General features: G+C 38.0%; 1 protein-coding gene across 1 annotated transcript; it reads right to left on the minus strand.

The window, feature by feature from the left end:
* Positions 1–3,283: 3,283 nt before the first annotated feature.
* Positions 3,284–15,208, minus strand: trpc4apb (transient receptor potential cation channel, subfamily C, member 4 associated protein b). Its single transcript, XM_007249929.4, has 19 exons — positions 15,045–15,208; positions 12,400–12,528; positions 12,177–12,293; positions 11,410–11,467; positions 11,184–11,239; positions 10,967–11,095; positions 10,678–10,879; positions 9,915–10,103; positions 7,790–7,932; positions 7,467–7,595; positions 7,316–7,374; positions 7,046–7,147; positions 6,320–6,403; positions 6,135–6,225; positions 5,894–6,034; positions 4,869–4,980; positions 4,667–4,779; positions 4,256–4,462; positions 3,284–4,168 (listed from the first exon to the last, which is right to left on the minus strand). Exons 1-19 carry the CDS (start codon positions 15,165–15,167, stop codon positions 4,031–4,033), a joined length of 2,322 nt encoding a protein of 773 aa, XP_007249991.1. The 5' UTR covers positions 15,168–15,208; the 3' UTR covers positions 3,284–4,030.
* Positions 15,209–15,223: the final 15 nt, after the last annotated feature.

Here is a 15,223-nt window from a genome sequence, read left to right on the forward strand (position 1 = left end):
TATTTATGCAGGCCAAATGAAAAAAAAAAAAAAAACAGGTTAAGTGCTGAAATTTAACTGAAACTAACTAGATATTTTCTACCTAAAACAAATGGACACATAAGGAATCATGTAGTAAACTTAAGTATTATTCCAAAATACTCTTTAATGCATTTAGGTGACTTTTATTTAAGGTGCTGTAAATTCGCAATTTCTGATGCTGATTATGCTGATGAACTTATCCTGTGCAACAAAGGTAACTCTTGGTCTTTCTTTTCTGGGGTGGCACTGATGAGAGCCAGTTTCATCATAACATTTTTGATATCCTTATGAATGCACTTGAGAATACTTTCAATGTTCTTACATATTTCAGGATTGACTGAACATCATTTCAAGTCATAATATCAAGTATTTTTTTCTTTACTTTTGTTGAGTAGTAGTAGTAGTTTTTGCTATAATATGGATTATAATATTACTCAAATAGAGCTATTCACTGTTTACCAACTCTACCTCTTCACAACTTATGCTCTAAAACACATTAAGAGGACAAGAAATGTTCGGCAGAGTTGTTAACTGAAAGCCATTTCAGATGACTTTACCCTATAAAGTTGACTGAGAAAATCCAGCCAAGATAAAACATATTCTGGTTTGTTTAAAACTTTTTGTTTACTAAATATGTCCACATATTCATAGTTTGAATGACTTTAGTATTAATCTACAATGAAATTGCAGTTAATTGTCCAATTACATTTAAAACTGTGAAAATGGAGGGACGAAAAAACAGTAGTAATTTTAAAACAGATATTGCAACATTTTTGATAAACCCTCTCCAAAAGATGATTAAAGCAATCTTGATCACTTTGTTTAAAATGAAAAAATAAAATGGTGTACAAAGTTGTTAGTAAGATTTCAGTCATCAAACTTTGTTGAATTGAGATTTTTTTTAAGGAACCAAACTGAGGCTTTAATGTGGCCACCTATAAGCATACATCCAAAGCACATTTTATTCCTCCCACCCTCAAGGTATTACATTAAAAGGATTTTTCCCTCCAAATTTTTAAGCCAGAATCTGACCAAAGGAACCATTAGGGTCGAATATAAACACACTGACATGCCGATGGTCACAAGGGTCATCAGTGATAACAGTTATGCTCACTCCTGTATAAGTTGTGAGGTGTAATCTTGTGGGTGAAGTTGGCCAGCACGCTCAGGGTCATCAGCGTATGAGTGGGTGCCAGGTGGATGGCATCTAATTTCCGAAGTTCTCCAGAAGTTTGTGTTACAAGGCATTAATCACATCAGAAATCACATCTACATTCAATGGCACTGACTTCTGGCATGTCACTGTGCGAACATGTTGAACAAATGCAGCAAAGGTTAAAGCAGAATTGATATTTCTTGCTCCTGAGCTCCCCCTTCAGTCGAGAAGTATAAAGGACGCACTTTCTGGACAAGCTGAGAAATACAAAAAGGCTGGCATTAAAAGTTAATAAACACACAGGCTACCCTAGGCTGCAGCCAATGGGGCCCATGCAATGATAAGGGCCCACTGATTGGCCATGTTTTTTTTTTTTTTTTTTTTTTTCATCCAACCTCCCCACCCACCTTGCTCTTCAGTCAGAAATTTAAGTCTCAGTCTCTCACTTCCCTCGATTCCAGGTTGTTAAAGGTAGAATCTGCCCAACTATGTATTGAATACGCAGCTACACTACCATTTCTTTCCTCTATTAAAGCTCTCAGTTAAACTAAACAAACATTTTAAGTGATTGATGTCATTATTATAAATACCATTTTTTTTTGTGTGTGTCTGTGTGTATAAGTGTTTGGGATGAGGGGCCCATTCAAAGTGTAGCCTAGGGGCCCGATCGCCTTAATCCACTAAATATTACTCACTTTACCCCCGTCCACAATGATTCTTATGGCTTTTTTTTTTTACAGAGTACAATATTAAAAAAACACTTTTCATAGTTTTCAAGTGTGTGGGTCCTTTGTGGAACATGAACCGACTAAAGCCCAATCAGGGATGGGATTAGTTTCTCAGGGGGTGCTGGGGTACTTTTTTTCTTTTTCCTGTGATTTTATTACCGTCCGGAACGACCACGTACATGTTTTTCATAGACATTCCTCTGAGAAAATTACAGGCTAAATTACCTACTGTTTTTTTTGCTGAACTCCGTTGTCGTAAGATAATTTTAGCCCTGTACAAATGCACAGCTCTGAGTTTTGTCACCTCGTTTTTAATAAAATAGCTATTTTTGCACTGCCAAGCACCGTAATTAAACTTTGGGCGCACATATATGAGATCCACATAAACACAGCAAATGGAAATGGACGAGCTACTGAACATGATGTCAGGTGATTGAGAAATACAAAAAAACCTAACTCGTCCTCATGTTTTTTTTTTTCAATTGCAGTCTGGAGGCGTTTCATCACAGAGTAAAAGTGTGTAATATTTTTCACAAATGCCCCCCTCATAGTACCAAGCTGGATTCAAAGAGCTCCTGGGAGCGACCCATTCTTTCACTAATGTTTGTAGAAGCAGTGCTTGGATTTATACACCCGTTGCTATGGAAGTGATTGGAACCAGAGTTCAATTATTTGGATGAGCACCCATAGTAGCAATATAGTGTAGCAATGATAGAGATATTATTATCTTTCCAGATTAGTGAATCATCACAATGATGCTGAAGCTTTAACGATATATACAAGTCTGGAAAACAATAAGAGTCCACTTAAAAATAATGAGTTTCTGATTTAACCAAATTGAAAACCTCTGGAATATAATCAAGAGGAAGATGGATGATCACAAACCATCCAACTAAGCTGAACAGCTTGAATTTTTGCACAAGGAGTGGCATAAAGCTATCCAAAAGCAGTGTGTAAGACTGGTGGAGGAGAAAATGCTAAGATGCATGAAAACTGGGTTAATACACTAAATATTGATTTTTGAACTTTATAATATATATATATATATATATATATTTATTTATGAACTTGTTTTCTTGGCAGGTTTTATATTTAAGGTCTGAAAGCTCTGCATCTTTAGTTATTTCAGCCATTTCTCATTTTCTGCAAATAAATGCTCTGAATGACTATTTGTATTTGGAATTTGGGAGAAATGTTGTTCGTAGTTCATAGAATAAAACAACAATGTTCATTTTACTCAAACATATACCTATAAATAGCAAAATCAGGACAACTGAATCAGAAACTGAAGTGGTCTCTTAATTTTTCCCAGAGCTGTGTTTTAGCTTTGGTGGGCCATGGAAAAAAAGGAGGGCGGATAAAAAAAAAATCAAAGACATAGTGAACAATATTGTTTATGTAATCATAAGACATAAATGTGATAAAACATATTACATCTTTATTTTTCATTTACTGTCCTTTGTCACTGGGCTGTAAAGTTAGAATTTGAATTTAAGAGTGAGCTACACAGTATTTTTAAATATAGAGGCAGTACTTAAACTAAGCAAACCACCAACATCAACGATTGCATTGGCCCTGAATTTCATAGCTTTTTTTGTGCTAGAGGAGTGGGCTCTTTTCATGGGCATCTCCAGATGTGTGTGGCGGTGGTGTATTTTTTTTTAAACTCTCTTTAATCAGGTCACAACACACTCGCATATCTAAAAAGGAGAGAGCCCTTAGACTACAGCTGAAAGAAGTGTGCCTATGTAGGCCTGGAGGAAAAACATCCAGCGTCTACTGCAAACCACACTCACGCACAGACACACACACACACACACACACACACACACACACACACACACACACACACGCTCACATATAAGTGCGAGCATGCACAGTCACGCATACATCTAGGATTTAGAAGTACCGGTTCCCTATAACCAGCACATAGCACATTCAAACGCACTTGTAAAAACATAAGCGCACCCACACCACTTCCTCTTTCATACATACACACAAATCCATACAGAATCCCTATAGAGCAGTCCTGTGAAGGGAGACCTGGATGTAATCCGTGGACGTGCTGAGCCCCTGCAAGTAGCCCAATTAGAACTTCCCTTCCACAGTCACACAGTCTCCAAAATCACACCTCCATAAAGTCTCTTTCCAGGTCCCTGTAGGCCTCATCTATGTACGTGGCAATGGCACAGAGGGAGCTCCGATCTGAACTCAGCAACACCGTCACCGTTTCCTTCCAGTAGGTAAAAGGAATACAGGAACTCTACACAGGGTGAAAAAGACAGAAAGACATTAACACTCTCCTCTCACTGGTAAGTGCATGCGTGTACGTTAGTTTGAAAGCTCTTACATTCTCCAGGCAGGTGCTGTCCTTGTCTTTGTTGAGGTAGTGGTGCTGCCAGAAGCGCAGTAGGTGGTGGAAGTTGTTGAGTAAGCAGCCGGGATATTTCTCTGAGTACTCCTTTTCTTTTAGAGCACCCAAGTAAAACGGCAGCTTGCCCCTCCACCGCGCCAGCATCAGCACCACCAAACTTGTGTTCAGGCAGCTCACGTTCTCCTAGGATTGTCCAAGACACATGTACAGGTTATTTTAAAAATATATATCTTTAAACCTACTAAAAGACGTAAAGTACCTACATTTACCAGATTTCCCTATAAACCTGAATTCGCATAAGCGCTGGTTTCCCCATCATTTGGGTTCCTGTTAATTGGTTGCATCGAAAAATTAAAAATAAATTAATTAATAAAAGAACTGTCTTGCCTGAGTTAGAGTCTGAACGTTGATGATGTTGATCAGCCTGAAGAGAAAGGAGAGTCGATTCTCTACTTGAGACATGTAGGACAAAAGACGGCACTCCGAAAGCACCTCCACCACTGACAAAGACAAAAGTGCACAGTTCACAAAGCTGCTACATAATATTAAAAATTGGCATTTTAAACATCTCCTTGTTTCTCACAAGTACCTTTAATGTCTTCTGCTTGGCCCTCGAAACGATCCAAAGACAGAACGATGCAGCGAACCAGCATGTTGGAGTCCACTAATGAGCTGTTTATTTGGCTCAGAAACATCTGAAACTAAAATAATGGACAAGGGCTAAGAAATCATTACATTCACTCGCAGAGCAAATCACCTAGTAGAATAAAGATATTTATCAATCTTGACCAGCCTGCATGTATAACATGTATAATGTATAACAACACAAATTACAAAATAGTTAATTAAATATTTTCATTTTTCACATTTATGACCGAAAGCCCTCTTCCCCATTATTTATTAAAATTATTTTAAAGTTAAGGTTATTGGAACCTTGAGAGCAAATTGTATTAGTGTCAAAGTAAAACGTATTGTTTATTTATGGGCATTATTTTTATACTGGGAGGATATGAAATAAAAGATTTGGGCATTTGCACATATAAATATGCATGCAACAAAAAGATCAAACTAAAAAAACAGATTTGTATAGTGTCGTCAAAATTTATACCATAAATAAAAAGTGATTGGGTGATTATTTACTACTTTAAAGTGCTTGGCTTAATTTAAAAGAGGACTAGCTACATAACGCTGCACTTGTACATATAATTTGTATGTGAGGCTTCCTGCATTGAAGGTAGATGCAATTTTTGGCAGACTTTGTTTGCGCAGAAAAATATGTAGCCAGATGTTGCAGGTCGAAATCATTACTACTCACTGTGCTGTCCACTGTGGGTGGTAATGCCTTTAATTATGTAAAAAAACATCAAATATTTCATGTCACTAAGGCATAAGCTCAATCAAGTGAACACCTCACAACTTACACAGGTGTACAGTGCACACACATTTTCAATGCAATATTTATTTCTAATTTGTAATGAAACTTTTGTCTACCACAGATAACAAAAGATACTAATGGATGTGGTACAAATTCAGCTACACATTGTCAGCTTTGCACTCATCCAAATTTAACATTTAAAACAAAAGAAAATGTTCTTTCTTTGAAAAAAAACGTACCTTTTCATCTGTGTTCACATATTTGTTAAATCTCTTGAAGGCATCAATGTTGAACTTCATGAGCTCTCCCAGTAGATCAAAATAGCTCTGGAGGACATCACGTGATTTACAGCCACTGTCAATGATGCAGAAGAGGATGTGCTGTAGGAACACACACACAAGCAAGTTCAAGTTAGAAAAAAGGGCTGCACACAAACATATGTACAAATTATGGTGGAACATTCAAGCCAGCATCACTCACCTCCAACAAGCCCCTCTTTAGCAGGAATATCTGGTCTGCATATGATGTAGCTCCTCTGAGAAAACTTTCTACTGCTCTCGCCTGCCAGAACCTTCAGGGCAGAGTAGGAGTGGTATTAGACAGTGGCGTCAAACAGAATTTCTCTATTTTCTTTTTTTTTAAGAAAACAATGTTGTAGCTTTTACCTGAATGATGAATCAACAGGTTCTTTCTTCATCACGGATATGAGCCTTGTCAGGAGACCTTTCTTGCCATCACACACAAGATTCCTGTATAAGGCGAATGGGGCAAAACAGAAAAGAGCATAAACAATAAGAAATAAGAACTGGATTTAACAATAGGCACACAGTTTTTTTTTCCTCTCACAAATGTCTTTAAGCATTTTACAACCTCAAAACATCTCCCTAACCTAACACCCAATGCTCACGCTAGCGATACATGCTTAAGTTTACATATTTACAATTTTTTTATGTCACAGTTTTTTTTTTTTCTTTTTCAAATTGTAAGAAGAGTATCAACATGTCTTCAAGGTCCTTAAGCTTCCCTTTAGCAATATAGGTCAGTTTCTCCAAAGCCAGGTTGCTGAACATTTGTTTAATCCATTGGTTTATATTGGGTCCCTCAGTTTATTTTACAGCTCAACTAAATCACATGTTTGGCCTGTAAGAGTCAAAAACTGACAAGCTTCCTGTTGTTTGCAGTCCCTCCAAAGCCATCAGAAAAAATGTGCACCAAACAGAGTCCATTGGCATATCTAAAGTTATGAATATTGCCACATACATTGAAGGAGAGTGCCCTTATATGCACCACATTTTTACACAGTCATTAGGAATATTTGGATTTAAATGGCAAAGTTTTACAAGGGAATTGGCACACAGTTGCTTAGTTTTAGTTTTTAATTTTTCCAGTACCTGTCTGTGTTGACCAATGCCTCCACTTCAGGGATGTTTGCTTTTAGAGAAATGGCACTGAGCTCATTCAGCTCCTGTCCATTCAGAAGCAGATACTTGTTCCTTTTTTTTGTCAGAGAGAGAGAAAAACAGAAAAGCAAAGTCATATTACGCACATCCACAGACGCTTCACTTAGAACCAGAACAATTCACTACACAACAAAGCATTCCACCACAACAATTCAAAAAGTAAAGCTAGCCTCTTTTGTTCCTATTCATAATTGTACTCACTCATGGTGGTCACTGAAGCTCTGAAGCAGTCTTAGAAACTGGATCTTGAATGAGATCTCCTGTACACAAAACAAAAGGCATTTTAGGTGCGGTGTCTATTCAAAAGTACAGACAATGTTAGTGATTCACTAGTTGAAGGACTAGGTCTTACTGGGCTGCAGTCACAGTTCTGATTCTGTCTGTGTAAGGTGTGGCTGGATGGTTGTCTCCTCCATATCAGCTTGTCGAACAAGTTATTCAGGCCAGGAATTAAGCGGTACTCTGCCAGCATCCTGTGAACCTATGAGACAAAAGATGATTTAACCTTTAATCATTCCAATACTGTTTAAACATCAGAATCATGCTCTACTGTAAGTCAAAAGTCCCAGATTAATACATATGTTCTGGAGAAGTGCCACTATTAATGCCACAGACCTATACATTTCCCAAAAGGAAACATAGCATGACTGATTTTGATTGGTGCACCGACTTTACCTGATTTCTCTGCCGACCCATGAGGAGCACGCACAACACATAGAGAACTTCCACTTTGTACATGATCTCATGCACGATCTTCATTGACTGTGGCAATGTGTGCCTCAGAGGACTTGACGATAGTGAGCCTTCATCAGATGATTCTGGGGGAAAAAGGTATATTAAAAGAGAACAATGAGAGTTATGCAAGAGTGTAAGATACAGTGACTATAATATGGAGCGAATATATAGACAGGGTTGTAACTTAATTTTTGCAGTGTCATTTTTTTGGACAAGCTTAAGATTTGGCCTTTTAAAACTCTAAATCAATCAATCAATCAAGCTTTATTGTCACACAGCCACAGTACAAGTACAGAGACTGGTCAAATTAACCATCAACCTGTCCACAAAAGGGTGGGGGGGGGTTACATGACAGGAAGACAGAGAATAGGAAATTAAGAGGGGTACAATGGGAAAGGAGAGGAGAAAAAAAACAGCATACCCCATACTGTGCTCCTAAGGAAGCACAGTATGGGACCATAAAAAAACCTCAGCACATATGCAATACACAGACAATAGACAGTTCTGGCAACATGTGGGTTAAGGGGTGGTAGAGATAGAGTCCAGTCCAGACAAGCAGCCATCCGGCAACCCGCCATTAATCCGGCGCGCTCACGGACCCGTCTTGCCGCACCTGGGGGGTTCCAAGCAACGAAGGCGTGGGACAGGGAACGGGAGGAGGGGGGGCTGAAAGTTCCTCTGCCTGGCACCAGTCAGGTTGCCATAGACACCCTTGATCCGTTCCCAGTCAGAGTCAACATCCAGCAATTTTAGGTAAACAGGGAGAGACTTTGTCACAGTGTTCTTCTGGAGGAATTTTATCACTACCAGCCAAGGCCGTGCTGATAGCAGGGAGCCAAAACAAAAATTAAACTTCAGTTGTTTACGCCAATGGCTGCTGAAGATTTGCGCTGCCATTTAATGTCCATGATGGGTCTCAAATTCTCCGATGCTCCTATGCAAAGCCATGAGCTTCTCCAAGATGATATCCACTTTACCGCCAGTAGCCACAGTCTGAGTGCTCACAGTTGTGAGCTTCTCCCAGATCACTTCCACTTTGCGGACAATACCAACAGCCTGAGTCCCCACAGCCCTGCCCACCGCATCAATCATGTCGGGCAGCTTTTGGGGGCCGGTGACAGCTGTCCCCACTCCATCAATTTTCCGATACACCAGGGCAATGCCTAAACCAATCAGCAAAATACCCGTGATCACTGTGCCGAAAAGATACACATCCTCAACGTCCTCCACGGAGAATGCAGCCAGACACACAACACGCCATCTCTCCCACGCGTCCATTGCGTAGCCAGCAGCAAACGTCCCGTCAGGACAAGCAGGTTCCCCCGAACCCAAATTTCTCGTCGAAAAGACAGTGTCAATTGCATTGAGAGACCATCTGATCAAATCCATGTTTCCTTGCCTTATTTGAAGATCAGTGCGAGAAAGTCTCCTCTGGGGTATAGTAACACACTCACACAGAAGCCAAGCAGGAGAGATAAGGGGAGGAGAGGAAGAGAATGCGACCGCCTTCGAAGAGAGCCAAGTAGCAAGAAGCAACATTTCAGGAGTTGTCATTCATTTGCAACCTGGGTCAACTGATAAGAAAACAGCTACTGCTTCTATGGACTGGACACTTGTGTGGAGTTTATGGTAATAGGACATTTTTTGGCATAAGTGCAACAGTTTGGCATTATGTATACAATGTATGAAGAGCAGCATGTCTAAAACTAATAAATGGAATTTGTAGTAATGGAAGCTTAACGGCAAGACAGCTCATAGGCTATTTTCCTGGCAGGAGCGGTTGCAGATACACCAGAGCTGCTTATGGCTTAATTTGTATTCATTTATATAAAATACATTTATCACGCTTTTTAACTTTTTGGCCATCAGAATATTCAGACTTGTCTATCTGGTCCTAGCATAAAAACGTGTACAATATTCTATATATACAATTTTCTTTTGAAATGATTCCATCTAAGTGACATCTTGGTGAATTAAAAAGCCTCTTTCGAGAGAACTATGCTCTAAAACAGGAGAGTTAAATGCCAAGCTTTTGTTCAATTATTGTCAAAATGGCCTCTCTAACCTGTGCTGCTCTGCTCTGCCTCCTCGATGGCCATTTGCATGAGAGCATCCAACACCAACGCATTGTCCAGCCAGCTATGCCAGTCCTCCAGCTCCTGCAGCAGAGCAGAAGTGCCCGATGCCTCAGACACCTTCCGTGTGGCCAGCTTACATAGCCGCTCAATGAAGCCTGGGATATTCAGCAGAGCCACTATATAAAGAGGAGAGAGAGTAATTAATCACAGTCAAAGAGAATTTTTAAAGCTGTTTTTATAAGGCAAGTATTGCTTCGAGTTGTGCACAGCATTCATATGACATACACTTACTAAGCATTTTACTAGAACTAAGACTGAAGAAGCAATGTGTAGGGATTCGCCACATTGGTACATTAGTTAACAATACTTTCTACAGAAAGTCTCAACTAATTATTAATTGACAGTTAGTTATAAAATAACTGAACTAATGTCTCAATTTATAATTTTTATAACATTGCATTAAAGCCTTAAAATGTAGTGATGTTTAATAATGGCTTATCAATTTATAATTTAGAATATTAATTTAGACATCCCTTAATCATTTAACAATGTTTATTACTGTCATAATTACGGTTATGTGTGAGCCTTATTGTAAAGTGTTACCACCCTGTGATTTTAAGCAAAGCACTGAAAATTAATTAAATCCGGAAAATGATTGCATCAGCAAGTTTCTAATGAAGTGCTCAGTGAATATAAAGAAGTATTTACAGCTACAAGTAGTGTAAAACACAGTTACACACTGATTCTGACCTTGGTTACTCTCGGCACGCGAAGGAGAGGCATTGATCTTTTGTTGGGCATTGCGGGCCAGGAGGGTGTGCTTGTCATCCACTCCCATATCTGGTTCCGATATGGTGACAGACAGAATACGGCAGAAGTTGGCCAGCTGCTGTTGATTGAAGCTCTGGACCAAACTGCCCAGGTTAGGTATGTCCTCCAGTCGGATTACCTCCTGATAACAATTTCACACATTAACTATTGCTACTTTACATTACTAAGAAAAGTAACTGATCAAAAAGCATGTCGTCTCCATGCATACCTTCCTAACCCCCATTATGTCTTCAATAAGTGTGGCCGTCTGCAAGAAAGTCTTTTTGTTGGACATTAGAGTGAAAAGGAACATTACGAAGTCATCCCTCGCTGCAAGGCTTTTTGTAACCCCCTCTGTCTGCAAGAGAGAAATAAAAACACAATGATATTTATATAAATATATTAAGATCCAATTCTCTTTTACTAACTGGTATAAAGATACCTACACATATACAGCAGTTGTAAAGGACACTTAAGCAGTCCTTGATGAGGTCATCACTCACTATAAAATAAAACAAACACATTGTGTAAAAAAAAAAAAGAAAGAAAGAAAGAAAACACTTAAACAACACATTTCAATTGAATAAAAAAATGCATTACAATTGCATTGCAAGCTCTATAAACTTGTATTAATGTATTTCAAAAGAACAGTCCTAGGTAATAAATACTTACTTATGGGTACACTGCCCTGTATTGAGAGAGTGGGGCGCATCAGAATCTCTACAAACAACTGAAGAAAAAAAACAGAAGAGCAATGTCATTTAAAACTGGAATAATATCAAGTAAATGATATGTTAAATAAAAATAATTAAAAGTTTTCCTCAAAAACTTCATAGTAAGCAATCCATTAGGAAAAAATGGGACTGTAAACAAAAGACAAAAAAAAAAAACCCTACATCTGGAAATGTATCAGTGTTCAGTGTAAAGGTATAACAGTTAATAAATATTTCAAGCAAGTCTGTTTCTTCCTATCTTTTGTCATTTCAATAAAACTAAAATAAAAAGGGTCCAAAACAAATGTTTGGGCATTCTGAATATTTAGTACTATATGCTGTATCCTATACCATCATGAGCGTGCAATTACAGCACAAAAACACTATCTGCAATTGTGTTTCTGTGCCACCATGATGTTTTTTTTTATTCTACAAACAACAGTGTCTGAAACTGAGTGCTAGAGTTGGAACAAAAAGCTTGTACTAAAAAGACATGACGTTGGAGGATGTGATTGACCATTTCAGTTCTTCCACCGTAATTTTTACAATTGCAGCAAAGGCAGAACGATACTACCAAAGCAGGCCAATCACAGTTGCTTCTGCTTGTGTCAGCTCATCGTTTATTTATTATCATTTATTTATTGACCAGATAGTAAAAATTCTAACCAGGGGTGCCCAGACTTTGGTAAGCCTCTATTTGCACAAATGTTATTAGACCTTACTTACATCAACTCCACCAAAAAGATCAAAAGTGTAGGTGTTCGGTGAAACAGACTCCTGAGGCGTCTTACGGTCTTCTGTGACAAAAGACATTGCCTCCATGGAAAGCAACGATGACAGTTCCTGCATCACCAGTAGGAAGGTTTATTTTTTTTCATGTTTCCCCACATTTGCATTATACATCATCATGCAAATAGCTAAAGCTATGCCAAAGTTTAATGCTGGATACCTTAACCACGCTGTGAGTCTTGGAAAGGTCGCTGTTTATGTGGCTGCTTTCATGTAGTCTCCTCAGTAGCAGTGGTATTCCCTGCCACCGGGCTTTCTTATCTCTCTCCTCAAGAAGGTCCATTGGAAACTGTAAATTGTCAATGAGGAGAGAATTTAAACAAACAAGTTTAGAACTGCTTCACACCTAGTTACACAGACTACATATGCTAAATACCATACCATATAATTAGGCATGCACTGAAAAGACACAAAAAAATGTATAACAAACCATTAACTATTTATACACATTTATTCATGAGTCATATTGTGCTTTTCTGCGGGTAAGTCTGCAGGGATGTTAAAAATATAGCACCTAATAATATTTAAAATTTGAGTTGTGCAATGGTAAAATTGTGAAAGTGGCAAAAGTATTCAAAACCTGAACAACTGTGTTCAGTATTGTTTAATAACTCTAATTTATAGTTGATTAATGCCTCCTTGCAATAAATCCCTGTATTTACATTTTTATACTGTACTACATTTATTTTATTTTTGTACTATACTTGTACTATGCTGTACTGTGTAACTGCAACTGGCTGCTACATTTCCTTTAGGATCAATAAAGTATCTATCTATTAGGGCTGGACAAAATGGATTAAAACTAATATCACAATTTTTTTCAGCTTAATGGCTATACACAATATACATCTTAATATTTTTTCAATCTATAAGAAAATAACAAAAATACATTTCTAAAACAAAGCTATATTATCCAAATGTGATATTTTTAACATTCAGCTGTAGATGAACATGAGACACATTTTATGTTAAGATCAGTTGGCTATGTATCGGAGCTGATTGGAACGCAACACAGTATCAATAATAATGATACAGTTTCATCTTATCTCTTGTATGAAAATATAGCACTCAATATATGCTCTGCCTTACTCTATATCTATTTATCAATGCATCCCTACATAAAACCAGAATATATCAAAATGTACTTATGTGAGCAGTACATGTAGAACACTGACAAATATAACAAATCATTAGATTTAGTACATTTCATTAAGCAAAAAGCTTAACAAAAATATATGTAGCTACTAGTGAAGTGTTTGTGTTTACGACATGTTTTGTTTTATTCTATATGGGGTCTACAAATAAATAAGAGTAGAAAATACATTGTACATCTTTAAATCCGTCACTCAATTTAATACACATCTCTCTGTGTATCTGTTTGGTTGTTAAGCTCAATCAATAAAATAGGACTGATTTAGCTAAATCTCTCACTTTTTTCTGACCATGACTCTTTAGGGACTTCGTAGCTAGCTAGTTCTCCACAACTTGTCAGGTGTGACATTAACAGTAACATTATATCTTGTGAAATGTAACTATAAAGGTTAAGTGTCCTTCTAGAGTTACATTTATGCATTATTACATACTTTTAACTATATTCGAGCATTGCATAAAAACATTTTGATAAATGTTACTACAAATTCTAATTGTAATAAAAAAATATATAAAAAAACAGAAGTACATCTTCAACTTTAAAAATATAAATCATCACAAAATTGGCACTTTCCTCAACTATTTTAAAATCAGTTCTTTCCTGAATGCAAATTAAACACTTCATGTCCTGCAAAAAGTTTTGTTACCTGCAAAATTTCTGTTACTGAAATTATTACGTGGAGTAGACATTGGACAGGTAACTCGTAGGAGTCTTTCAAGCCCTCAATGTTTTCAGAAATTCTATTTTACTGCAGAAATAAAGGGTTTTGTATAATCTACATTTGTAGCCTGTATACGTTCCAATACCTGTAAAAGGGGTTAAGTATAATTCTAGCGTTAAATGTATGCCATATTAAGCACAGTTTTACAGACAGGCGTGTGTCATGTGTCACGGTTTAACTTCATTCAAATTAAAGTAACAACAAAAACAAATGAACGTATGCTGTGTGTCCGGCCTGTGCTTGACACACTGTGGTTAACAGACAAAATAAAAAGTTAACCATCTGTATGCAGGTCTAACTAGTTTTAGCTAGTGACAGTGCAGCTAACTTTACTTTCAAGGTGTTAGATAGATTAGATAACCAAGCTAAAAACAGTAGCTAGCTAACAACGTTACCCAACGCTACCGGTCTGACTATCTTTAGCAACCATTATGATTATTTATGTACCAGCCAGCTGCTTTACACACAGCTAGTAACTAACCTACAACATATAACATATATATACACACACTATCTTACCGGTAAAAGCGCAGAAATTAGTCAAAACAGTGTAGCTAGCATTAGTTAGCTTGCTAGCTTTAGCTGGTGAAAATACGCCAACTTTGCTAACGCTAGCTAGCTAGTTAGCTTAGCTAGCTAATTTAGTTAACCTAGCAAACTGACAACGGAGCTCTCACCGTATCTACACTACACAAAACGACAGCCAATGCATATCTAAAAGCACCTTGTGTTTGTTTTATTGTTGTATAATCAATTCCACAGCCGCCAGTGAAAGTATTTACTGCCGAAAGCGGAGCCCGACGCGCTTAAAACAAGCGCAGCTAAGCTCGGCTAACTTCCACTGCAGAGTCGGGGCTTGTCGGGCCTACGGGGTTCTAAACTGCAGCGCAGGAGCTGAAGTGTAAAAGCGCCCAGGATCCAGAGCAGGGCTTACCTGGGTTCCTCGGGTCATCCCCGAACCCGTTATCTGCCCATTTTTGATTTTACTTAATATGTTTTTGCTTCGGGTTCTTCGTCTTGTTTGAGTTCGGTACAGACGCTGCCCATTAGCCGCCATTGTTTTTCCTCTGACGTCGCTCTGCTTTTCTGTTTCTTCATAAGATCTGAGGCCAG

Source organism: Astyanax mexicanus, chromosome 13 (assembly GCF_023375975.1).
Source record: "Astyanax mexicanus isolate ESR-SI-001 chromosome 13, AstMex3_surface, whole genome shotgun sequence".
In the NCBI taxonomy this organism is placed as follows: Eukaryota; Metazoa; Chordata; class Actinopteri; order Characiformes; family Acestrorhamphidae; genus Astyanax; species Astyanax mexicanus.